Source organism: Pteropus alecto, unplaced genomic scaffold (genome assembly GCF_000325575.1).
Source record: "Pteropus alecto unplaced genomic scaffold, ASM32557v1 scaffold3, whole genome shotgun sequence".
Taxonomy (NCBI): domain Eukaryota; kingdom Metazoa; phylum Chordata; class Mammalia; order Chiroptera; family Pteropodidae; genus Pteropus; species Pteropus alecto.
In genome coordinates this window covers 34,045,806-34,073,221 of record NW_006442484.1, presented here as the reverse complement: position 1 = coordinate 34,073,221, position 27,416 = coordinate 34,045,806, and the positions used below count along the sequence as shown (strand labels likewise).

The 27,416-nt window shown below is 36.1% G+C and overlaps 1 protein-coding gene across 5 annotated transcripts in view; it reads left to right on the top strand.

Moving 5' to 3' along the window:
• Positions 1 to 6,123: 6,123 nt before the first annotated feature.
• Positions 6,124 to 27,416, top strand: part of RBMS1 (RNA binding motif single stranded interacting protein 1) — a 196,781-nt gene continuing 175,488 nt past the window's right edge. For all 5 annotated transcript variants that reach the window (XM_015596575.2, XM_015596578.2, XM_015596576.2 and 2 more), the window contains exon 1: positions 6,124 to 6,870. In XM_015596575.2, coding sequence (XP_015452061.1) covers positions 6,139 to 6,870 — 732 coding nt within the window. In that variant the 5' untranslated portion in view covers positions 6,124 to 6,138. The remainder of the gene's footprint in view (positions 6,871 to 27,416) is intronic.

Genomic DNA, 27,416 nt, shown 5'->3' with positions numbered 1-27,416 from the left:
GGGCAAAGTGAAGAATGATAAAAGGTACTATAGGCAGATGGATCAGAAAAAGTCAAAGCTAGTTCGAGTTGTACAACATGGCAAAGGTTGGAAGGAGCAGGCACAGAGGGGAGGAAAGAACTACAACCCAAGAGGTAAGTAAGGTAGGGAGAAGAGATAAATCTGGGTAATGGAAAGGGTCTGGTCAGGAAGTTATGAGCTGTGACAAAAAGTGTGAACTAAACAGTGTTTCTCAAACTTTGGTGAGGGATAGGGACGTATTCTGATATTTTTAAAATTTCTGTTTCATTTAAAGTATATTACCACTTATAAAGAAAATGAGATTTTAGTTTCTTAAGACAGGTTTCCACAAAATATGGCCTGAGGATAAATATGTGAGAAAAGACAGGTTAGAAGATTTATACATAACCTTCACTGAAGACTAAAACAATTCTGTATTCATGACAAAATTTCATTATAAATTATAACTCATTCCTTTTTATCTACATTCTTGTTTAACCCTCTAAGAACTCTAACATATATGTCAGTCACAATCACTTAAAAAACTATGTGGCCTCTCTGATTTAAGTGTTCAGTAAACATATTACAGATATCGTCTACTTACCTAGTGTGGAAGTAAGAATGCTCACTGGTCAATAATTCTCCAAGTTCTGCATTCAGTCTTTTTAATAAACCTAAATCCCATTTCCAATTCACTGATGCACTTGCACAGGAGCTTTTGTAGCAAAATTTCTAATTTTATCCTTCCATTATTTCAATACTCCCAGGCAGATGGCAACAGAACAAAGGTATTAATCAATGCTAATTTGTTTCATCCACTTTTGATTAACTATAATTTAAAAAGTTTACCTTTAGTTATAATTGAAACCAGGTTGGAGATCTTGGGTGAGACAATTTTTGCTTCAAAGTCTAATTTGCTGCTGCTCCTGCAGGGACACATTCCCCACTTTTCACTCAATACAAGATTCTTATGGCTGACCATTCTCATTCATCATGTCTCCTCCAAGTGATTTTCTCTGATAATTCTACTGAAAATTTCTAATCCCATTACACTGTTGCTTTTTTAATAGAGTTTATCACAATTTACCATTATTTAATCTTTGTTTCTGTCACTAGATCATAAGCTCCATGTAGGTGAACACCAAGCAACTGTATCCCCAATGTCCTGTACTAGAGGATGCTTCTAAAATGTTCGTGAAGGTATAAAGGTATAACTTCTCTTGCAAAAATATTATTCAGTGGCTCATGCTCTCCTAGGGGTCATCTTGGCACAAGTTTCATTAAGAATCCTTCATGAGTGTCTTCCTCTAAATATGGTAAGTATGAAAAACACATTTTAAATATTTTGTTATTATTAATTTTTTTTTTTTTTTAAAGAAACAGCTGATGTAGATTTCTAGAGGAATAGCTGATCCAGGCTTGGACATGAACTTCACAAGAAACTGGGACAATCTTAGCATACTAGAAAGCAAAAAAAATCTATCAAAGACTATTGGGGCTTGGTAAAAAAGACACAGGAACCAATTCAAATGATCCCCCATTGGTTGAAGATGGGACAATTTAAGCAACAACAAGAATAATGACCATAATAGATTGAAACAAATCAAATATATAAAAACTCAAAAGTTCAGAATGTTACTTAAAACTTGTTAGCTTTGGAATTTCCTTATGGCATCAACTCTTTATTCTGAAAATTGATAAATGGGAAAATTTATTCTGCTTTTCTTGTGTTAACTGTATTTCAAGTTAACTAAGGAGTTGAAAAGAGAAAGTTCTTCTCCACAGACAATTTCCAACTAATAAGTGCAGAAGTAGTGACAAAATTATAAAAACCACAATTTTGTAACCTCTAATGAAATAATGAATTGAGGTAACATTCATAAATGACTGTTAAAACTATGGACATTTAAAAAAATATAAATTTATTTAAATTAGTTTCAAGTCTACAGTACATTGGTTAGATATCTATATTGTTCATAAAACAATTCCAATTGCTCCCTCCCTCCCCTAGCCGCCCCCCAGCCATCACACCAATGCTAACTGCACTCCCCATGCCATGCTCCCCATCCTCGTGCCCAGCTATCAACTACTAATTTGTACTTCTTTAATCTTTCACCCCATTCTCCCAGCCCCCCAACCCTCTCCCCTCTGTCTGTCACCAAATTGTCCACTATATTTGTGAGTCTGTTTTTGATTAGTTTGTTCTTTTTGTTCCTCAGATTCCGCATATAAGTGAAATCATATGGTATTTACCTTTCTCTGTCTGACTTTTTTCACTCAGCATAATAACCTCTAGGTCCATCCCATGGACATTTTTAATGGATCAATCAGACTGATATTACCTGAATTTTTTTTTTTTTAAGCAATCTTAACACCATTAAAAGACAATCAGACATCATGTGTCTCCTGAGGCAACGTGATGATGCACATCATATCAACTATGTGTTTACAACGCCATCTATGAAGTATTCTTTCCTAAAAAAATGTACCTGCATGTAATATAACCATCACTTTAAACACCACCAGTTTGCAATCAGCCATGTAGGAAATTCTATAGGACAAGTGACCTGGTTTCTTTCAGAAATAAATAGCTATTTAAAAAGTGAGTTTGGGTGAATTTTTATATATTAAAAGAGGCTTAGGAGATATATCAACGAAATTTAACATATGGGCATTGTTTCATCCTGATTTAAACAAATGAACTACAAAAAGTAATTTTTAGATAATTGGAGAAAACTGAACAAGAACTAGGTATTAGTTGATCTTAAATAACTGTCAATTTTGTTAATTGTGAGAATGATATTGTGTTTTAAAAAGTTCTTATTTGTTAGAGGTAGATATTAAGATGTCACAGGTAAAATGATACGATTTTTGGGGTTTGCTTTAAAATGCTCCAGAAAGATAAAAATGTGTGTCTCTGTGTGTGTGAAAGATAAATGACAACATGTTAATAAATGTGGAAGCTGGGTGTCGGGAATAAAGAAGTTATTATTTTATTCTCTTCTGTTTTTGCATTTATTGAAAAATGAGGATGTGGTTCCATAGTGCAGCGGTTAGCATGTCTACTTTACACCCAGAAGGTCCTAGGTTCACACCTCAGTAGAGCCACAGGCCATTCTACGGCCATGCCACCCTGAACAAGCCTAATGTCTGATTCTTGGAAGCTAAGCAAGGTCAGGTCTGGTTAGTACTTGGATGGGAGAACACCTAGGAAGACTGGGTGCTGTAGGCATAAATAATAAATAATAAATAATTTAAAAAAATGATCATGATTAAAATTAAAAGTTGAGTTTTGTTTTTAAAATGTGGTGGTCTAAAATACAGCAAACATACAAAAGAATCTATGAACCACTTAAAGAAAAATATTGAAGTTCATTCTCATAGCTCTACAACCTACTGCAAAACATGGAGCATTACCATTTCTACAAGTTCCCTTCGGCCCTCCCTGAACATCCCCCTTCCTCTCCCTCAATGGTAACCACTATTCTTAATTTTGTGTAATAAGCCTCCTTTTTTTCCATAGTTTTTTTTTTTTTTTTTACTGCCCATGTACCTGTTCTTACACAATTTAGTGGTTATTTTTTGTTATTCAAGGTCATACAAATGGAATTATGCTTTATGTTGACTTGTTTTTCAACATCAGTCTTGAAACGATCCATGTTGATGCTTTTAGCTGTAGTTTATTCATTTTCACTGCTGCAAACTGTTCTATTGTATGCATAGACATCAACCTTTTTATCCATTCTATAGTTAATAGACGTTTTAGTTATTTTCAGTATGTTATGAACATTACTGTACATCTCTTTGTACAAATATAAAAAAATTCTTTGAAGCGTATTCCTACAAGTAGAATTACTGTGTCATAACATACATGCAAATGAGATTGGGTAATGCCGAACTGGGGTTGTACCAATTTATACTTCATCCAGTAAGCAGTGTTTTTGAGATTTTCTCCTTTTATACAGCTTCACCTACTCTTAATATTTTCAGAGTTCTTAATTTTTTCTAATTTGGTGAATGTGAAATTGTATCTTATTTTAATTTTCATTTCCTTTAATACTGCGCATGAGGATCTTTTCATATGTTATAGGGCCACTTGTGCTTCCTCCTCTGTGAAATACATACATTCATTCTTTTGCTTATATTCTTACTAGTTGTTTTATTTTTTCTTATTGATTTCAAAGAGTTCTTTATATATTCTCTATATTAATCTTCTGTAGTTATATGGATTACAAATAACTTTTGTGGTTTGCTTTTTCATTTCTTTATAGAATCCTTTGATGAATCAGTGTTCTGAATTTTAATATAGTCGAATTGATCAGTCCTGCACTGTTGGTCACCTTATTAAAGAATCTTTTCCTACCTCAAGGCTATAAAGATATTTCCCTATATGGTCTTCTAACAGCTTTATAGTTCTGTTTTTTAAATCTAGGTCTTTAATTCACTTGAGCTTTTTTTCTTCCCTTTTTGTAAGGCAGGGCTCCAATTTCATTTTTTTCCATATGAATAGCCAATTGACCCAGAATCATTTATTGAAAAGCTCATTCTTTCTCCACTGCTCTGCAATACCAACTCAGTCATAAATCAAGTGTCTACATAATTGTGGGTATGCTTCTGGGCTCTCTAAAACAGGCTGAATTTTCATCAGCCAGAAAAATGTAGAACAGTCTAAATTTGATAATTTCCCTTATCTCAAACCTAGAACTTCTCAGATTGTTTTTGTTCTCTTCCTTCAGTCACTCCTCTAAACCATCATTCCTAGTCCTCGTAGGCTCCTAAAGCACAAGCTAATGTCAATTTTCTGCTCAAAAACATTAAAGGGTCCCACAATGATATAATATAAATAACTATTTAAGTTCTCCTGCTAGACAGTTAACCACTCCAACCTTCAGATTAACATTAACCTCAACAGTGCCCAGGATGTAGCAGAAGCTTAGTAAATACTAGTATTTGTATAGGATTTCACATAGGTTGTCAATTTTTTTTTTTTTTTTTTTTTTTTAAGGAGAGCATGAGTTGCCACCTGGTGCATCCAAAATGTTCTCATAGAAACTTATTTATTTTTTGTCAAAATGTAAAACCTAGAAGTTCGTCTAAATCATATAAAGATTATAAAGGTTTCAGCTTACTATTTCATTATTTTAAAGTATCTTACTAAACTTGTTTTGAAATGTAATCATATAAAAGTGTAACTGTTTAGCAAAATCATGCATTCCATTTGAGTTGGGTTTACTTTTGTGCCGTTAAGATAACAGACTTTGGGAAAACCGAAATGACAAGACAAAGTAATCAAGGTCTATTTAATAACAAATTCATTTTTCATTTTATTAGATGTACAAGAACTCTAGTGTGGAGGTGCTTTCTTACTCATCCTATTTGTACATTTTGGTATTATCTCTTTTTGAGCTAGCCTATAAAAGTCTTCTACAGGCAGCTTCAAGGACCAATTAACTCCATTAAATTATATCTAGTTATGTAGCGAACTGAACCACTGCTGTCTGGGGCTGTCTAGTGCTGTGACAATTAGGAGATGGAGAGAGGCAGAGAGAGAGAGAGATTGATTTTATATGTCACTGAAGCACACTGCAACAATATGCCAGCGTGACTTTCAAAATGGCCTTAAAATATTCCAAACTCAGGGAGTTTCCTCGCTCCTGAGTGGGAGTTGACAGACTGTCTGGCAGCATTAGGAAAAGGCAGAGAAAAGCTGATGTCTACATTGTGTCCTCTAATAATAACATTCTGCCTCAGCGGCATCTCCCCTTTACAAGGATCCCTCTATTTGTTGTGAGGGGTGTGTGTATTTGTGTGTGTGTGTGTGTGTGTGAGTGTGTGCGCGCGCGCGCGTACACGCGCGCGAGCTTTGCCTCCCCTTGTGTAGAGGGCATAATTTCACCTCTCGCATCTAGGAAAACCAAACTGAAGGACACTAACCCTCCCAAGGTCACCTAGGAAATCAGTGTGGTGGCCCGGAGGGTGGAGGGGAACCCAGGTGTCCCGACTCCAGCTTTGTGGTTGGGCACTAAATCATTTTTCTTCCCTTGTGAAAAAAAATCACTGGGAGGGGGGAAGTGAGAGATTAATCAGATTTCCTCCTCTTTCTCCTACCTCTCCTCCCCCTTACGGAGATATAAACTCATGAGCAAAGGAGGAGTCCACTCTGCAGTTCTTAAGCTGAGTCCTCCAAATCTCCCCCACCCCCAACTCCAACACAAAGCGATCGGGGCTCCCAGGGTTTCTGCGCCTCCAACCGCCAGCCTGGGAGGTGAGGAGTGGTTAAAACTCAGCCCTCACCTCCAGCGGGTCCCGGCTCCGCTGCGCCCAAGCCCCGCCCCCGCCCGCCCTTCCCCCACGGCCTCGGCAAGCCTGCCCCTCTCCCCTCTCCCAATCCGGCGCACCCACCCCAGATGCCGCCTGGCACCGATCGCAGCCGCCGCCGCCGCCGCCGCCGCACTTTCCACTTGTATTGATCACCTCCTATACCCGTTCAGCCTGCTCGCCGGAGCGGAGCGGAGCGGCCAGCGCGCCAGCCTTTGGCAGCCCCGGAGCAGTCGGTCTCCGGGAAGCAACTCCTTGGGAGCGCCCTGTTCGGGGTGCCCTCTGCGCTCTGCAGTCTCTTTCTCTTTGCCTGAGAGGAGAAGGAGGAGGAGGAGGAGGAGGAGGACGTCTTGTCCCGGCTGGGAGGTGGAGCAGCGGCAGCCGCCGCCGCCGCCGGAAAGGGAGAGGCAGGAGAAATCGAGACTTGGAAACCCCAAAGTGCCCGCGACCCTGCACCGCAGGCTCCCTTCCAGCTTCATGGGCAAAGTGTGGAAACAGCAGATGTACCCTCAGTACGCCACCTACTACTACCCCCAGTATCTTCAAGCGAAGGTAAAAGGGTGCCAAGGGTGAGGGCGCCGGGGACGCGCGCGGCACCGGCCCGGGGAGGGGCGTGCGGTGGGCCCCCGCTGCCCCCGGCGGAGTTGATGGAAGGTTGCTAACTATAGCGCTGGCCTGGGCAGAGCCGGGTGGCGCGCGGGGCGGCGGCTGCCGGGGGAGCGTAGTGCGGGGATCGGGTTACAGAAAGCCGCGGGGGGAGAGACTAGACAGGAAAGAGCCGCCAGCCCCTTCCTGGTCTGGGAGGTGGGGAGGGTCGCGGGGCCGAGCGGCGCCCCTCGCGGAGCCCCTCGCCGCGCGCTGGCTGCTAGATCGCCGACGCCTGGGGCCCGCAGCAGGACCCGCTGGCGGCGCGGCTTTTCGACCCCTTCTCCTGGGCCTCGCCTTGCGAGCAGAAACTCTCGGCTTCCCTCGGAGTGGCGCGGAGCCTCCCGCCCCCCGGGGGACGCCCCTCAGCCTCCACGCGCGCGACGTCTGGGGCTTGAGTGGGGGACGGGACGCTTTACTCCCCGCCTCCGGCCCCGCGCGCCCCCCTCTCGCGTTGATCTTTGTGCGGTGTGGCACTTCACCTGGTTACTGATTTCTACTTTTACGCTGGTGTTTTGGGTAGAAAAGTGGCCAAAGTTCACTCAGCGTTCATTGATGTCCGTTTTTAATCATCCTTGTAGCTTTTGCGACGGAAGGACAATGGGCAGATTTCAGTGCAGAGGAGGAAGCGACTTTGTATTTAGTTTAGAAAAATACTACCTTATATATTTACCACGGATCAATATCCAATGGCGCTTTTTCAAAAGTGGCCTTGGCAGACTCTTGGGTAACACAGAGGATGACGTGTAGCCGTACAAATTGCGACTGGCTTTCTAGGGACCCTGGGTACTTGGTTAGTGGGCTTATATTATTTTTACGAGAATTTGATGCCTCCTAGACTCATTTAAAAAATATAGAGAGAGTCCATGAAGAGAGGGTTTCACTACTTTGGAAGCTTCTTCCACAGTTTGGGAAGGTGGAAGTTGGCTGCGCCAGCGTTCTTCAGCAATTAGCATCTCCTATCACGACTCTAGGTGGATGCCCTTCTAGATCACAAAAGAATCAAGTATGGATGCAGTGCCTGAACTTTCTTTCGGAGGTTGTAATCATGCCCTGGTTGCTGGGAGCGGGCACCTCTGGCCTGGTGCAAAGAATCTCTGATTCATCCTTGATAAGCTTTTCTTACAGTGTGTGTGGTCCATGTTACGCACAACATAGCTCTGTATTTGTCCATGTAAAAAGGACTCTTGTCGGCATAGAGACCAGAAATTTCCTAGCACTCAAGGGCCTCATTTTCACTCCCTCCAATTCATATTTTACTTTGGGTCGCTAGAAAGCAGCAAGATGGTAGCAGCAAGGATACCCATTATTCATTTCTGTGTGGTCTCCATAAATTTGTTTTCAGGGACTGGAGGGTGGTGTATGTTTTGTTTTTTTGTTTTTGTTTTTTGCAAGCTACATTGTAAATATAAGTTGTTCCAAGAAATTTTGAGGCATAATCAGTAATCAATGTACTACCTTTTAGATGTCATATATGTTTAATGCACTTGTTTAAATTATGCAGCATTGGGTGGCTGAAGGACAGCCTATTTAACACTTAACTATATGAATAATAAATATATACACTCAGGTGTAGAAGGAAAAAGGCCATGTTCCTACAAGCACATTCACCTTAGTAATTTTTATGTACCATTAGTAAGTTAGAAACCAAGTACGTAGCGTTTAATACAGCTAATGCAATGCCATTTGGCTCTTTTTGCCCCGTAAATAATTGAAGAGAGAGACAAACGGCAAGAGCCTGCTCTAGTAATTAGGGTCGGATCCCAGAAAGCTTTAGGGCCCATTTTCTGAAAGTGTTCTTCCTGCATAAAGCATTTAATATTGATTTGTGTTACAGTAAATGACATTCTCAAAACATATCTTGCTTTTTCTACTATGAAATCTGAAATCCTATTACTCTGAATCCCTTTGTTTCCGGAGAAGGACACACATACTCACTTGACCTATATAACGTGGTATTAAAGTTTGATAATTAAATCTAAATTCCCTATTGTAAAGTATCTTGATTATCTCAGTAAGAGGCATCTCCTAAAATATAAAGTGACTAGATGTAGATTTTCGATAAGCACAGTTCAAAACATGTAGCCCTTTTCTTATTTTCCCTTAAATATCTGTTGGTAACATGGTAGTGTGAGTCATTTAAGAAAGAGACTCCATTTGATTTATGGTTAGTTTAAAAGCAAGCGTTGCTTAATCTACCTACATAGTTAATAAACTCAGAATCTGTTGTCTACAGTGATGATCCTTGCCTGTGTGTGCGTGTTTTAACCTCCCTGAAGAATGGGATAGAAAACATCACTCTGTTTAAAGTACAGTGATGTGTTTGCTAGTCAGAGTTCTTTTGAAACTTCTGTTTGGAGGTTATATCAAAAACTGAGGAATGACACGGTTATTTACAAAGTGTTATTTGACTTAAACTTGTGGTCAAGAGAGGATGTGATTGTTTTAAACTGAGGAAGAATAAATGGATGGGATTTCTTTTCATCAAAAGGAATAGATACCAATTAACATGGCACGTGAAAATGAGTTTTGCTCCCATACTTTTAAAAGTTAACAAATGTCAAATTATTCTTTTATTAATCATCAAATCAGAGTCTGTTTGGAAAATTTATTTAGAATTTTCCCCATGAAAAACAGTTACTTCTACATTTTATTACCAATAACAAAAAATCTACGGAGCTGTATTACAGTGTGTGACCATATTGGTATGCTTTGTGCTTTGACAGGAAGAGAAAATTATTAGAAAAAGGAATACAGCTGCATCAAGTAAATTTGAGGATGCTGTGGGAGGGCACGACATGAGTAGAAATGAAGGAGATTGTGGAATTTTCATAAGACCTCAGTGTAGAGCAACATAGATTTCAAGTAACCTGATGTTACACGCTTTTCGGGGTTTTTGTATTTCTGTCAGGATGGTCTTATCACAGCAGATTCTCTTTATCACATTCAAAGATGTAGTTTGATATAGCTTCATACATATGAGCACATATTGTTCTAAAGGATTTTCTGACTTATATAAAATGACTCATGCTATAGTATGAAAAATTAAATATGGTGTCCGCTTTGAAGCTACACAGAACTATTCCGATAATTTAACGTATTTTATTCTAAAGATTTGTATTACACATTTTCAAACAATGGCTGCATTAATTTCACTTATAGTAAAGCCAACCCTTGAATTATGGTCTGTTTATTTCAAAGATACTACAACTTACCAGTGCATGTATGCAGATATTTTATGAGAATCGAAAATATTCTTTGTCTTTTGAAGAAAGGGAAGTACAAAATGTTCTTTACATGGTTTGCTAATATTTTGTACCAATTAAAAGCAATTTGACGCATTCGTGATCTTTATTCGCAGTTACCAAAATATGTTTCTGTAAAATATCGTATTGAAAAAGCTTGACTTTTAAGTTTTTATGTATACAACAGTATTGTTTTCTATACTAAAGAAATGTTTGTTTCTAAAACAAAGTCGATTTGAAAGCCATTTTTGTGTAAGTGTATGCCAAAGAACATATCTGAACCGAGCTTCAAAAGCTGGAAAATAAGGAGTATAGTTTTGGATTCTATTAATAAAGCCTACTAGAACAAAACAGTTTTTCTGAATTGAATTTTTGGGTGCATTAATATTTTGTGAATTCCTTAACTTTTACTTAGTTGTAGCTAAATGAATATTACATCAATCTGTTTCTACAGGAATTAGCGGTCATGAGTTGATATATAGAACGACTGAGCATTTTAAGGTGGATTGGAGGTACAGAGACATGATATATTAAGACTTGGGGTGCTTTGGATCTTAAGAAGTAACCACATTTATGAGTCGAATAAAGTTTGCTTAAGTGTATCTATAAAGTAATGCAATATTTTACAGGATGAATACACCTATTTCCTTAGGTGAGTGGGATATTGTGGCTATCTGGAAGTGATGTTGGAAGACTCAAGGTCATGGGAATGTTATTGTAGCACTTTTCCCCTCTGAGAGCTATTTCTTTTGAATTTCCCATAATACATATTATTTTTTTATATGTTGGGAGCCAAATCTTAAGCTACTAGAAGGGAACAGGAAAAGATAAGTGAAGAGAAGTCAGAAAGTATTAAATCATTTAGTATCAGCATAACTAGATATACTTTACGTGTTTGGCAATCTTGGCTTTGAATTTAAATTCAGATATGAGCAATTTCCATGTAATACACTTTTAAGAAATAAAAATTTTAAATTTGTCTGATTTATTGCTCAGACTTTGCATTTTGCTTAATGGTTTATTAGAACTTTAAAATTACTCCAGTTTACTTAAATAAGTACTGAAATTTTAAGTTAGGGGTGTTTTAGCTAAAGACAAAGGGATCCTTTTTCCTTTTCTTTTTGCTGAGAAAGAAGTTGCCAGAAAAGAAAATTCTTTTATCTCCATATCTGCAGAACCAGTAAAAATCATGTGAGGAAGTTCTAGAATGGAAGGTTAAGTGCTTAGTAAAAACGATATGGACACTTAAATATCGTTCATTCTTTCTAAAGATGAGGAATTTCTTGTCTAGTCTGTTTTATATTGGATGCTCAGTTCACAGAAGCTTATTTTCCCCAAGCATGGTCTTGCTATCTCACTGTTAGTCTCTCTTCAGAGGATATCAACACTCTCCTGGTTTCTTGCTTGATTTCCAGAATACTAGGTGCTAAATAAATGCTTGTAAATGACTATTATTATTCAGAATAAGTACCCGCAAAATTTTTTTAGACCAGAAAAAAAATCAGAGATCAAAATCTACAACTATAATCAGACTAATTTTCTAATGAAATCTCAATATAGTTTGATTTGTATTTTGATTTATTTTATTCTTGTAAGAAAATATTTCAGATGTTTTGTGAATTGAGTAAGATCCCTAAGATGAATGACATATCAACCGGTCAATGATTAATTTTTGGAATCCAAAGTGCCTTTTTGTGCAATCTTTATTAAAAAATATGGAGCCAGAAAAAAAAAAATCTCATAGTGTATATTAAGAGGGGAATGTGACATGTGATGAATTGGTAACTCAGCCTGTCTTTGCCTCCCATTACTGCCCTTCACCAACACAATACAGACTTTTTCCTGCTTAATTTTCAAGAAAATTCCCCTTTATTACCAAGGTATTTCAGGCTTAGTAAAAACATTTAATGGATAATAACTAAGATATAAATTATCATTGAGGTGTTCAGAATTCCAGTTCTCTCTCAGTTACTGACTGTTGCATAACTCTAAACATGGCATTCAGCCATCTAGCTTTTTATCCCATTCATTGGGATATATTATAGGAATAAGCAGGAACATGTCAAGTTGCTCTTAAGTGGAAATGCTTTAGTCAATGTAGCTAACATAACTTATTTTAAAGAAAAATCTTTAATGATAAGTCATTGATTTAAATGCAGTGCCATAATATTTGGCATAAAATTAAACTAGTATTCAAAATTGAACATTGGGCTTGGGGATTTTATGTGGAATGAATTTAAATGTACTGTTTTCTCTGCTGTTCATCGTAATGAATAAATAGTAAAACCAGGTGGAACTGGGCTGTGCCTCAGGAGGAGCAGCACTTGGGCGATACTTGGGTGATACAGACATTTACCACTAGCAGTTCGGTTAGATGATACACAAAAAATGTCTTCTCAGAACCGCATGTGCGAACACACGTGCAAATTTGAGCGGACACACAAATTTGATAACAGAAACTAAACATTTCTTAATCGGGTTGATATGAGGGGAAAAGTGTAAAGAGAATGATGACAGCTAAGCCAAGAACAAATTGAACGTGTATCCCCTATTATTGAATTTCTTATTTTTGCTTAGTGCCTCTAGTCTCCTTAACATAATTATATGAATATTTTAATTTTTCAAACAAGCACTGGAAAATTAGCATTTCAAAATTGATGATGATGATGATGATGATGATGATGATGATGATGAGAGAGGAGAAGAAATAGAGAAATAAAAAGGAGAGGGAAAAAAATCAAAATCCTAGACATCCTAGGGGAGAAAATATATAACTGAACATTGTCCTCCATACATTGTCTTTTCCCTAATTCTTAAATGGATACATTTGTCATTTTAGAAGATGAAGAATAGTCTTCTGGATGATGAATATGAAAACCTAGATTATGAAAAAGAGATTAGATGCTAAAAAGAACAGTTAACTTGCTTGTAAATCGGTACTGTGAACACACAATTCAACGTCCGATGGATGATTTCCTATGTTGGCTGTAACATCTGTATTCTGGAGTTGTTTACTTTTAAGCTGGTAGCTTGTTGGAAAATTTCTGAGGTTCATGGAGAGCTAAAATACTAACTAATCGATTGTATTACCTGAGTGACCCCAGGGCACCATTCTCTGCACTTGACATTGGGGAAGGTTAGGAATTGTAATATCTGTTCCCTGGCTCACCAGCACCTCACCAGCTACCAGGGAAGACAGAATAGAAACAATACAAGAAATAAGCAAAGAACATTTACAGGATAGTTCACCCAGCAAGGCAGCACAAGGGGCTGAGTGACAGAGAAGGCGCTAAGATCTATATATGGGATTAAAAACAGTGCCATGCATTTTGTGATAAAAAAGTAAAGTGTTAATAAGAGCTGTAATAAACCTGAGAACTTTAAAAAGAAGTTGGGCTTTAGGTTAATGAATGAAAATTTCTTGAATTGATAATCAGTATTGTTTTGTATTTCTTCTCTTTACAATCCTCTTATGAGTACTTAGAATTTAAAGCATAATATTTTTTGATACTTTATGTTAACTCCTTCCCCTCAGATTTTCATATTCAATTACCCTATTTTACATTATTATTTTTCGAGTTTTATGCTTATAAATGTGCATAGGCAACCTATTAGGGTTGTGACAGGCTGAGAATATAATCCTTAAATGATGACATAATGGTTATGCAGCAATGTTACTTTTATGGTTTTAAACCGCTTGAAATGATATTTATTTCTCCTGATTCATTTGCCTGGCTCATGGTAAAGGGGAAAAAATAAGTTTGGAGTCTTGTTGTGATACTAATTAGATCATTATGTGTCTGCAATCTACACGTTGATACTGTGTCTAATGTGAGTTGGCATTTTATCAGAAAACAACACTTTTTTTATTATTCCTGATCTTTTGTGGACATAGCTATTTATTCTCTTTATTTGGTCACTATCTAGCTTTACTTCTTTTAAAATCAGCTGTTATTCATCTCTACAAAGGAGCTCAGTCCTCCAGGAGTCATATTATCCTGTCCTCTCTTCAGCTTCAGTGTAGGATACGGAACCCAGCCCTCTGGCTGCTCATTGAACAACATGGTGCTGTTTGACTGCTGGGTCCCAGATAAAAAGCGGCTTCGGGGAAATGTTTTGTGTAACAAAATTAGATCATTTTGTAGATAGCAAAAAAAAAAAAAAACAACTTTTTTACTGATCTCGAAAAATGCATCATCTTTCCAGCTCTGCAGGTGTGGGCCCGTTTTACATGATATTAGTTGTTTTTTTATATATAAGTTGAAAATTTTAATAATTAGAGTGGGCAGAATTGGATGGTTATCTCATGGAATCCTGTGTTTTTAACTTGATTTTCTTGTGAGGAGAGAAATCAAAGTTGCCAAAATGAATTTTACATGATAAATTTACATTTATATGTAAGCTTTTTAAATGACACTATACTATTTTTCCTATTTAACGCTTTCTAAACATGGTGATTTTTGAAAGTTATTAATTGGGAGTATATTTCTACTACTGGAGAACCTCTAAACCCTTTCTTACCTGCAAAATAACAGTGAGGTATTTTCACAGTTTATATAATACAGTCTCATAAAATATTTGATTCTAACGAAAGTAAATTTTATTAGAAATTTATGATGCTGTCAGCTTTACTTTTGTCTTCCAAACAGCAATTTGAATTCATCACCAAACATGCTTTTGACAAATGCAGACATTCATAAAAAGAAAAATTATAGTTTTTATTTTCAGGTTATTAATGAAATACTCCCAAGGTCCTCTGTGCCTCCCACAAAGCACAGTTTTGATTACTTTCATTGTTCTAAAAATGGAAGTCTTAAAAAAAGTTTCCTAACCTCAGCCTCTTCGTAGGTTTCATTCAACTTTGATAACTTGCATAGTTTTATTAAACGATAACAACAATGCAGAAAGAATTGGCTACTAGGGAAACTACTATAGCAAAAATTCTAAAGCTGGGCAGATGGTATCTTTCTGGGGCTCCTCTGTGTGTTTGCTTAATCATTGGGCATACCTTACCCAGTGAGTTGTGTTTTCAACAGATTTTGTTCTAAAAAATTCACTTGTTATTTCGAACTTGAAACTCATTTCCTGTATTTCATGTCTAAGGGCTGCAAGTGGGAGTAAGTGGGGATGGAGTCCACAGGTTTGGGCAGTCTCAGTGTGTATTCTCTTTCTCTTCTTTTCCCTCACTTCCTTCTTCTCTCTTCTCCATTCCTGCCCTCACCTTTTCTTCCTGCACACCAGGGAGCAGTGCCACTTTGGACTTAACTTCTACAGGTGTGTGTGCTGATGGTGGGTCTACCAGGGTGATGATTGTCACATATAAGCTACTCTCATTGCATTTGCCCAAATCAGGGACAAACTGTGCCTGACTTAATTTGGCTGAAGAAACTTTACTACCTCTCCATGCTACAGAGTATGATTAAGAATTTGCTAACTACAGTTGCCTCTTTGAATTGGGTTTTCTTTGTGATTCCTTATCCAATTTTGTATGGAAATTTAAAATAAAATTTTATTTGGTAATGTACAAGCGTGTTACAGAAGCGCAGACATGATGTAATATTTTGAACAAAAGAGAACATAATTAGCATAATAGAAAATGTTTTGATGATAAATGTATACTCTAATGAGATTGGAATGTAAATATGACATAGTGAAATGGTAAGATACTTACATTTTTTTCTTAACCCATACTAAAATTTAAAATCACTCATAACCTTTTTTTTTGTTTCTTGACTATTTCACAAAACTATTTTTTATCTAAAGATAATCACAAAAGTATTGTGTTTTTTAATTTGCAGAAGACTAAGAAAGATGTGTTTCTTACTTGGTAATAGTTCTTCAGATTTTAATTTTAATACCAGAAATCTAAAATCTTGATTTCTATTGCTTTTTTTAAAAGACCAGATTATGTCTTAATATATAAATAGTATTTAAAATGATAGTGGGTGAAATCTGGTGTTCTTTTCTACCCCTCTGTCTCTATCACAAAATTCAAATTCATGTTTCAGCAGTACAGGATGTTCTTCAGTGCACATCCTTTGAGCCTTCGAAATTTGATTTGACTGTGTGGTCTGACGATAGCATGTTCAGATAAGTACATTGTGATAGTAATCTGTGTGTCTGGGCCCTAATGAACATCTGCTTTCTAGGGCGCCACAGCAGCACCTTTCTTTGTTTCCTCTTCCTTTTGCCTTTTTGATTTAAATCTTGTTAAACCTGGCAAGTGGGGTTGTTTTTCAATATGCAAATACGCCTATCTCCCTTTTGGGGAGTGGGAGAAAGCCAGATATTTTAAATATGAATGCACTGGGAATTTAAAAGGAGCCTGCAGGAAGCAAGCATTAGTTCTACTATTGACAATTCAGACTTATTGTACTAAAATCATCTAGTTAAGATCATATAGTTGGAACTATTTGGCCAATTTAATTAAATTCATCAAACACTGAGCAGTCGCTGGAAGGTGCAAATATGTAAATAAGACATGATTTGGGTCATCATGGAGCACAATGGGATACTTTTATTTAGTTATTTATTGAAAATTTTTATTGAGGCAGAATACATGCAGGTAAGGTGCGCAAATTTTAAATAGTTCAGTATATAATAGCCACACAGGTCACTCTATAACATTTCCAGTACCCAGAAAGCACCCTCATGCCCCTTCCCAGGTTGTACTCCCCAAAGGGAACCACTAGTCATACTTCTATTTTCGTAGATTGGTTTCTCCTGTTCTTCTACTTCCTAAAAATAAAATCTATGGTATGTATCCTTTTGTATCTGGCATCTTTAGTGTTATTGTTTTGGTTAGATTCCTCCATGTTGTATGTGTAGCAGATGTTGGCTCTTTTTTTAATGCTATGTAATATTCTATCACAGAATATACCACAATTTATTTATCTGCTTTACTCTTAATGGGCATTTGGATTATTTCAATTTGGGGCTATTATGAGTTTCTATAATTGGTACAATCATTCTTTTATGCCATTTGGTGAACATATGCACTCACTCGTAAGAGAGGAGATGGTAAGTCATAGGATATGTGTTTGTTCAGCTTTGGCAGATACTACCAGATATTAACTAGGCAAAGCATGAGAAATGTAATTGCTCTACATGTCGCTAATACTTGGTATTGTCAGTCTTTTTAATTTTAGCCCTTCTGATGGATAGTATCTTGTTATGATTTTAATTTGTATTCCTGATAATTAGTAATGTTGAGCACTTTTTCATGTTTATGGGCCATTTGGCTACCTGTTGTGAAGTTTCTTGCTCATTTAAAAAAGATAACAGCTTTGTTGACTATAATTCACATAACATACAACTTAATCTTTTGTTCACTTTTTATATTGGAGTTTTCTTTTTATTGGTTTATAGGTTTTTAAAATATAGTCTGGATACAAATTCTTCATCAGATACATGAATCAGAATATCTCTCCCAATTTTCAGTTTTTCCTCTTACTGTCTGATTAATGCCTTAATAAACAGAGTTCTTAATTTTAATGAAATCCAATTTACTCATCTTTTATAATTATTGCTTTTTGTGTCTGTTTAAGAAATCTTTTCTTACTTTTAAGGTCATGAAGATACATTCCTATATTTTCTTCCAGAAGTTGTATTTTACCTTTCACATTTAGGTCTGCTATCCATTTCTAATTAATTTTTGTGTTTGGTATAGATAGGGTCAAGATTTGTTTTTTTCCCCCATCCGAATACCTAATTCATCCAGCACCATTTATTGAAAAGACATTTTGCATTTTCTCCTTTGAATTTCAGTGTCACCTTTGTTGTAAATCAAGTGACCACATTTATGTCTTTCTTTTTCTGGACTTTTTGTTTTGTTCCATATATATCCTTGTGTCAATACTACATGGTCTGAATTATTATAGCAATATAGTAAGTGCATGTTCTTCAAAGTGGTCTGAACTATTCTAACCTTTGCATTTCTTTGTAAATCTTAGAATCAGTTTGTCAATTTCCGTAAAAAATGAATCTGATAGGATTATTGTTGGAATAGTAGTAAATCTATACATCATTTTTGGGAGAATTGATATTCAGACTTGTAAGTATATCTCATTTATGTATGAACTCACCACTTTTAAGTAATTCATAAAAAAACACAGTGGAAAATTATTATTGTTTTAAGTGATCGTTTCCTAAATTCATCCAATGATTTTTTCAAGATCTGTACTATGATAGTTGGCATAGGCTCTGTTAAGAAAATAATTCTTTTGAACAGGGAGAGAGAATATTTATTATCAGAGATCAAAATGAATTTTGAAAAGTAGTTTGCTAAATGAAACTTACCTTTTAAGAATAGATGACATTCTTTTGGCTTTTCTTGAATGCATCTGAAAATATGACTGATTCTCCTTTATACTCTTTATTCTCCTTTTGAGGCTTTGTTTATTCGATGTTGCGACATCTCATCACCCTGTCTTATATATTTATAAGCATAATAATAAGTTGAAAATTAGTTGTGTTTGGAGAATTTCCTGACATCCCTTGTGATTTTTCAGTACGCTCTGGATATTGTGAAAACACAGATTGGGAACGCTACTTAGATACGGTTTTCTAAGCAATAGAACATGCTGCTCTATGGGCTGCAGCTCCTTGAAACACTTCCTTAGATGTTCTAAAAGTCTTGTGTGTGTGTGCGTGTGTGTGTGTGTGTGTGTGTGTGTGTGTGTGTGTGTGGTGTGTATGTATGTATTTCGTGTTTTAAGATTTTTAAGCTTTGATTATTGCTGTATTCAGCCAGCCAAAAACAACTGCATAGAACTTTCAAAGCTTATTAGTTCTGGCTAGGTTAGCTTAGGTTGAGTAGGAGGTTGAATAGACGACTTCTGAAGTTCTTTTCAACTCTAAATTTTATGATTCTGGGAGTTTATAACATCCAAGAATCACAGAATCACAGAACCGGAAGGAACTTTAAGATAGTCTAGTCCAAGCTATTCATTTTACAGATGAGGAAAGCTACCCAAAGTGAAGAGATGGAAGTAGAACTCCAGAGAGGCAGAGAGTTGGGGAGAGAGTGGCAGGAGGGCCAGAGATGGGGAGAGTGGAGGCCTGACCTCACATGACTGGTCAGTACAGTGACCTGAAGAGGAAGGAAGGAGAAGGGAGGCCACACACAGCTTTAGCAGTCATTTCAGGAAATTTACCACAGTGGTTGGACTGGGGTGTGAATGAGCCAGAGTCACCAGCTGGTGTCTGATTAGCACTCTGAGTAGTGGTCACTCTGAGGTCACCCCAGTAGGTAGGGCTGGCCAAATTTCTGCCTTTCCTTCCACTAACATGGCTGCTTCTCCTGGTTTACCAAAACCGTGTCAGAGCTGTTTCTGCTTTGTTCTCATGTTTCTAACTTTGCAGATTAGCTGAGTAGCCCATGGCTGAGCCCTGCTCATCCTCCATGGCTTCTGGCCTATTCATATCCTCGTTCTGCTTCTGGATCCTTCCTTTATCACATTCCTAAGGGTCTTTGTTTTACAGCCCTGGGTCTGGGGCCAAAACCCTCTCACTATTTCAGCGTGCCTGGAGCTTTCCCACATTGGCAAGATAGACACCGGACTACTTCATTCTTGCTAATTTTCATTATCCCACCATCACTACCGGCTGTAACCTGTTTGGTCACCAAAAACAACACCAGAATAAAGCAAATAAATAAACCACTCAAATCCAGAGATGCTCTATTCAAATACCTCTTTTAATCTACGGCCATGCTACCCTGAACAAGCCCGATCCTGTCTGATCTTGGAAGCTAAGCAGAGTCAGGTAGTACTTGGATGGGAGACCACCTAGGAAGACCTGGTGCTGTAGGCATAAAAATTAAAAAAATAAGGGATTGTAAGCTGACAAGGTCCTTGCAATCTGTGAGGTTAACCAAGGGTTGCCTCGCAAAAAAAAAAAATAAAAATAAATAAATAAAATAACTCTTTTATTTGTTAAAACCACCCCTTGCTCGCCACTCTGATGGGAACCATCTTCTTCCTAATGCCAGATACTCCACACCAATCTCTGGTATCTCGTTTCTTCTTGAGACACTTGAACACAGTTGATAGCCTTCGACACATCACGCGATCATGCTTCAGGACCTCTGTTTTAGTCAGTTGTGTGGAGAACCTCGGAAAGAAAAACGCACAGTAAGTGGCATCAACAAGCCCATGTGTCACTTGGATACAGCTTTTCCTTCATGCAGCTTGGATCATATGCTCATTAAGTACATTAGCTGAAAATATCATGCCTGGCTATATACTATGAATTAGGGAAATCAAATACAGGAGAAATTGGGATATATCAGGCAAATAAAAGAGAATGATTTTTCCACAGTTTATGAAGAGATTCACCAGTGAAAATGCTTTCTTAGTTAATTTACATGCTTCAGAGATTATTACAGGTCACTAAGCCTTTGACAGAAAGTATAATTTAAAGTTAAGCCATTAGGAACCATGACCTATTAAAGATTAATTACATATTAAGAAAAGTAGTTTGTGAAATAATTTCTTAAGTCAGTTGGAAAGGATGATTTTGTTGTTATATTTGATTTACATCCAACTTCTTAGGAATGCATGCTTGAGTAAAGGTACAAAGGGAGCTAGCTTTGTTTTTGTTTTTGTTTTTTGTTTCAAGAATCCTCTGCACTGATTGGTTCAAACTTTTTTTTTTCCCCCTCCTGTAAGTGTGTGTAACCATAACTTAACTGTGAACTTTGGAAGCTGTGGGTTGCATGGAAGGAAATGTCAGAAAGGGATGTGGGCAATTGAAAATCGTGGTAGAGACTATATAATCTGTAAGAAAACCAGCTTATTTGTGGCCCATTATTAGTTGACAGGTGTCATAGTCAGGGAGGTTTCTTCCTAGGTGTTGTGGTGGTATGTTTAAAGAGTGGTGAGAGACATGCCTATTTAGACATTTCAGGGTACTTTTTTTACAAAGCAGTTGATTACTTGGGCCAGAAAGTTCTTAGGTGGGATCAAGTGAATCGTTTTAAACAACATGGTGATCCAGAACATTTTGTTAGTGTGTAAATTACTCTCCCAAAGGACAGCAGCAGTCTTGTATTTGGATTTCCTTTACTTATTTAAGATTCAGCAATGAAAGGTGGACATGCTTGACACCTTAGAAGTCATGTGCATTATTTGTCTAAGTTAAAAAGGTACGAATTCAGAGTGACTGAAAGTCCAAAAGGAAATTTAGGGTTTAAATAAGCACATGAGTAATTATTCCAAGAAACACAACATTTCCTTTCCGATCAAGTTTACTTTCTAAACTAAAAATTCCTGGTTTTAGAACCTTTCTTTTAACTTTCTCCATGTATTATGAAGCTTTTGAGCACAGTTTACCTACATTTTTAAGAACATACAGGCAAATTGAGGCAGATGTATCAAATTCTGTGTGGTTATATACTCACTCTTCGGCAGCTTGTAAAATCTCGTTTTTAAGATGTTTAAAAAATTGAGACATGAGAATTTACTAATTCGTTTTTTTCTTTTCTTATACTTAAACCTTCACTAAGTGGCATTTCATTTAGACTATACTGTATAACAAATTTACAATATAATCTAATGTACTTTATCTGTTAGAGAAAATACTGAAAAAGTCAGAAGATAGTAGGAAAGAAAAAGCATAGCATGAAGTTATATGTATATTTAGTAACAGTTTAATGTAGCATTTTGTTAACAGTAATTTTTGTATCTGTGGTCTCATTTATAAGAATGTAAGATTCTTAAGATATATATATTGTCCGTTTTTCTGCCTATTATAAAGTTTTGCACATAGTAGGCACTTAATAAATGTTCATTAAATCGAACTCATATCTTTTGTTTACTAACATATTGATAAAGAGAAATATGAAGCCAGAATTCTCTAGGGATGAAATGCTTCTGTTTAAAATACACATATGATTAGGATAAAAATGGGCTTTTAGTCTAAATTACCTGAACAATTTTCTTAATCTCTGTCTTTACTATTAGACTTCTAGTTCATGCTTAGCAGGCTATCACTGTTGTTAAGTTAGTTTTCACTTCATGAAGTACAAAAAAGAAATGGGAGGCCCAATAAAATGAACATTTCTACTCTATTAGTGAGTTTTTTGAATAACATATGGATGGGGCATTATTATCGAAAAGCAATAAAATTTTTCAAAAGGGCTACATTTCTAAAAACTATTTCTTAGTTTTAGCTGGAGGTCTCTAAGGGCCTAGAACTGTGTCTGAAAGAATACATGGTTTTAATTGTCAGGGTTCAGACAAGAAACATATGGCATACTTAAACTTGTTATTAAAGGAATGTTTAATAAACAAGAATGTTTACAAATGTGTTGGCAGGACTTAGGGAAACCAAAAGGGATAATGACATATTCTGAGGCCAGCAAAAATGGGCACCTTCACTAAGCATAGTCTAGGTCTGGAGGTGGGAGCTGTGACCAGAACCTAGAAGGATGTAGCTTTTTGAGGAGGGCTGCTGGAGAAGAGCAGTGATCTTCAGCTGAGGACCAAGGCCAAGGCCAACCTGTGTTCAACAAAAATTCCTCACTCTCTTCCTACCTTCAGATCTCCTGCCAGTGCCTCCAGTTGTAACCTGTAGAAAGCTGGAGGGAGGAGGATCCCTTTAAAGCAAGGCATTGTGGGTAGCCTCCCAGGGCACAGAATAGGATGAAGAAAGTAGATAAGCAAACAGAGGTATGGCGCTCCATAAATACTGGTTGAATAAATGAATGGCTGCTTAACTACTTTTCTTAATGGATAGTGTTATTTCTTTCAATAACAGTGCTTTTTTAAAAACTGCATTATTAATGACTTGAATGAGATAAGTAGTATTTAGTGAATGCCTACTATGTGCAAAGCATTTTGCCAGGCCTGTTGTTATCAGTAGTACATAAGTTTCTAAGAAGATTAGTTGCTAGTGGAGTTGTACCTCCCTTTACATAGTAGATACTGAAAACAACCAAACAAGTGTTGACATTAAATACTTTGAGGCAACGTAAGGTAATCCAAAGCACCTAATTTCAAGTAAATTTGAGAAGCTTGCTCTTTAAGACAATTCTGTAGTGTGGCTCTGTCCAGCAAAACTTTCTGTGATGATCGAAGTGTTCTTTATCCGCACTGTCAGATACAGTGGCCACTGGCTCCATGGGGCTATTAGGCACTTGAAATTTGGCAAATGCAATTGAGGAACTGAACTTAAAAATTTTAGCCACATGTGGCCAGTGGCTCTCATATTGGACACTGTAGCTGTTATAAATTGTTAATATACGCTCCCTGATTTAATTTTTGTGGGAAATCCATTTGAAGTTGGATCTAGAGTTTTCAGATTGCGAGCCTCCATGTATAGGAATCCTGCAAATACTGGTGACCAGAATGTAAAGAGAAAAGAAATCAAAAGCAACTAATGTGGAGCAGGTCCTAAGGCTTTGGCTGATAAAAGCAAAAGATTCAAAACCCTTTTATGTTATATAATATATGCTTTACAAATGTAGGTTATATTTATTTAGACTGAGTTATATTTAAAAATAGACCACTGTGTCTAGGTTTCTCATCATTAAAGAGTCTACTTCAATTAAAAATAAACAGTACATTTATTTCTATGATGTACTTATTCTGGAGATTTGATCCTTAATTACCATACTACTTGCTTTTATGTATAAGCAGTTGGTTACGAAGAAGCTATTCAAAGGATGAATGTAGGAAATCTAATGTACATAGCTAGAAGAAATTACGACTGATAATATATTAAAGCATCTATATTTTCTCTTCAAGAGAAATGTATGTATATATTCAGCTTTATGATAAATCTGAGTGTTCTCTTGGCTCTTTTCATAACCCTTTTTCTTCCTTTTAGCTTGTCTTCAGAAATCTGCATTATCTTAAGTCCAGAATCTGAAAAAAACAGTCACTTGAAGTTCATAATTATTCTGTAAGGAAAGACAGATTATCACATTGTAAATATGACATATTACCTATAATGCAACTGAAAATACTTTACAGGGCATTAAGTTCATGAGTATTTGTTTTCTGATTATTCTTATTCTATTCAAGTCTACCTTTTACCTACCTTTTCCACATTCTGCTTTATTTATTTGATCTGTATTTAATAGGACATAACAGTTATATATGAGACCGTGCCTTTTAAAAGGAACAAATTCTAACTTCATTATGACAGTTTTTTAAAATGACTTTTGTTGTACAAACTCAAGAATATTTTTGTTTTGTATATTGTGGTAACATACATAACATTAAATTTACTATTTTAAATATTTTTAATTGTACAATTTTATGGCATTAAGTACATTCACATTGTTGAACCACACATGAACGTTTTTTAACCGTTAGTATTGAGAGGTGATGTTTCCAGTTTCGTAGAGTTTTTGTTCTCTTCCAAAAACAACACAATTGTCCATAAATTCTCATTCATACCGGTAAAGAAACATCTGCTAAAATCTAATCAAATGGCATTTTAAAGTGGATTAAGTTAGCAAAGCTATTGTAAGCTTATTCATCAACACACAGAAAGAACTTGTTGAAATAACTTTTTAATACACAAAATGGTACTTTAAATAGAAAGATGCAGTTCTTAATTTTCTTCTTTCCATTTCACTTTTGAAGGAATTTTGTCAAACCCAAGTAACTCTATAGGACGATGAAACGGTATGCTAAAGAAAGGTTGTGGTTGTAATATATGTGACTTTTTTTGTGACTCATTTTCCTTTAATGTGTTTTTCAAGTTTGTATAATAATATCCAGACTTAAACTTCCTTTCTTTTGTTCATTTGATTGAATTCTTGAGTTGATACTAACACAACAATGATTTTTAACTTACTTTTATGTGTGATACAACACATAATTAACTCAATGTTTTATGAAAATGTAAAAAGTAAAACCAACTTTCTTCCACAACATGCCTTCTTTCTATTTACCCATTTCCATAGTAACCAGGTAAACACTAATAAAACCACATGGGCAGCAAAAAAGTTTCTCCCATAATTTGTATTGAAATTCTTCATAGGATCTTTTAAAAAATACTTTATCTGGATAGAGGAAGGAAAGATTCAAGTTATGGAAGAGAATAAGTCAAACTTTATTTCAATATAGAAAGAGAGTTGAAGGTGCGGAAATCTGTATTGCTGAGAAGAGTTTTCAGAGCGGACTGTTCTGGTATTTTATACCAATTATATGCAGCTATTGCTTTGAATAAATTTTGCTGTCCTGCTGAGATCTCCTCTTTACAAATCCTGGAGCAATTATAAGATGGAAGTTTCAAATGTATAAACAACGTCCTTTGAACAGTAAATGAACCTCATTCTTATAAAACTCGGGGGTAGGAATATACCTTTTATTCTGTGGTTCTCTGCCTTTTCTAACTCCTTAATCATTGCACAGAAACTAGTGTCTACTTTAAGTGTATAAAAACATGAATTTTTGCCTAGAAATACTTTTAAACGATCATTTCCATCAAATTAACAAAATTTTTCTGTTGCTATCACAAAATAACCAGTATACTTAATACCTGTTCAGTATAGCTATTGATTATGTATTTCTATATTTCCAACCTTAACATAACAGTTTCTAATAGATTACCTTTATCTATAGACCTGGAAACAAAGCACTGCACCAAGTCAGTGTTCATGGGGAAGAAAATGACACCCTTAGAGCATAACATTAGACCGAATTTCCAAATGTCAGCTTGTTTTATGTAACAAAGCAAGCTGCACTAATTATGGAAACAATATATAAAATCCTAAAGAGAAGTCAACTGTCACTTGGAGTTGACTGTAAAAAGCTTGAACTCTATTATTTTGCTGAACTTAGAGACCTTATACAATGTTTACAATAAGATTTGGAGAGTTGCCTAGCATTGGAATATATACAGTTAAACAACACAGTTGAACAGCCCTTTTATGTCAGCACTGCTAAAAGACCACCATTAGACTCACATGGTAGTCATTCTTGGAACTCTTAACATAAACAGGAATAGAGAACACTCATTTGTAATTCTATGTAAGTGCATGTGGGATTTTATTTTATTTTATTCAAATAACCCCCCATGGAAACTAAAGATAGCAATAATAAAGGGATCACTGAATAAGAATTATTTCTTTGATTTTCAAAGAATATAATACTTTTATTTTGTTTGTAACTGAGCCTAAACAGTCAGTTCTTTGGACTTTTATGTAAGCTTATGTAAATAAGGGAGATTGTGTTTAAATTTATTATGAAGTGAATTTTATTTGTTTGAAAATAACTTTACAATAGAAATTAATACAAAATGCGTTTCCTGGTTCTCTTTTTTAGAAATTTACTAAAAATAAATGCAAAGAGGCACAGAATATCATAAATGAACCCCTACACAGGCTAAGTGTCATGTGCACGTCATGTTTTGTTGAAGTAAGATTAGGTCAATTTAATAGTAATAGGCCAGAAAGGTCGATCCTTATTGTTGATGGCAACAATAAGTGGAAAAGACAGACAACTGAAGCAATTTTTTTTTGGAAAGCGGAAATATTTAAGGTATTGATTTATAGTTCTGTACTTAAGTAATATAAATATATATTTTTAATACACGTTTTGGGTTTTTTTCCCTGTCAGTCTCTCAGAGATGTTTGGCTTTATGATTTTGAATATTAAATTACAGCAACAACAGAACAAAGCAGTTACGTTGCTTGATTCAAACCAAGAGGAAGATTTGAGGTCAATTTAGGTCACTGGAGCCAGTGACTTTAGCTGTTTTTGCCTCTATTTTCTAGACTGTTGTCTAAAATTTGGGAATTTATTAAGCATATTCCTAGAGAGGTTTGAATTGTTTGACAGAAAATTGACCTGTTATATGGCCACAAAAAAAAAAGAAAAAAAAAAACAACCAAATTGTCAACTTAATTTATGAAAGGTTTGCAGTATGATATTTGAATGACTGTTAAGAGTACCTCAAAAATTTAAAAGGTTATCCGAAACATGATTTTTGAATAAAAAGTGAAATATTTGCCGCCTTCTATTCCTGGCCTGAAACTTGGAGTTTTAAGTCTTCAATATAGACAACTTTTCGTCCTTTACTTTCTCTTATAATACAAATCCTTCTCCTCTGTTCTCAAAATACCCGGTAGGCCTCCACTTAGAATATATGAAAGGCTATATTGACTTAGACCAAAGGATTTTCTAAACATGGCTTTGCCCCTACTTTTGCAAATAAGAGAGGGACTTTTCAGAGCACTAATTGTCAGCTGGA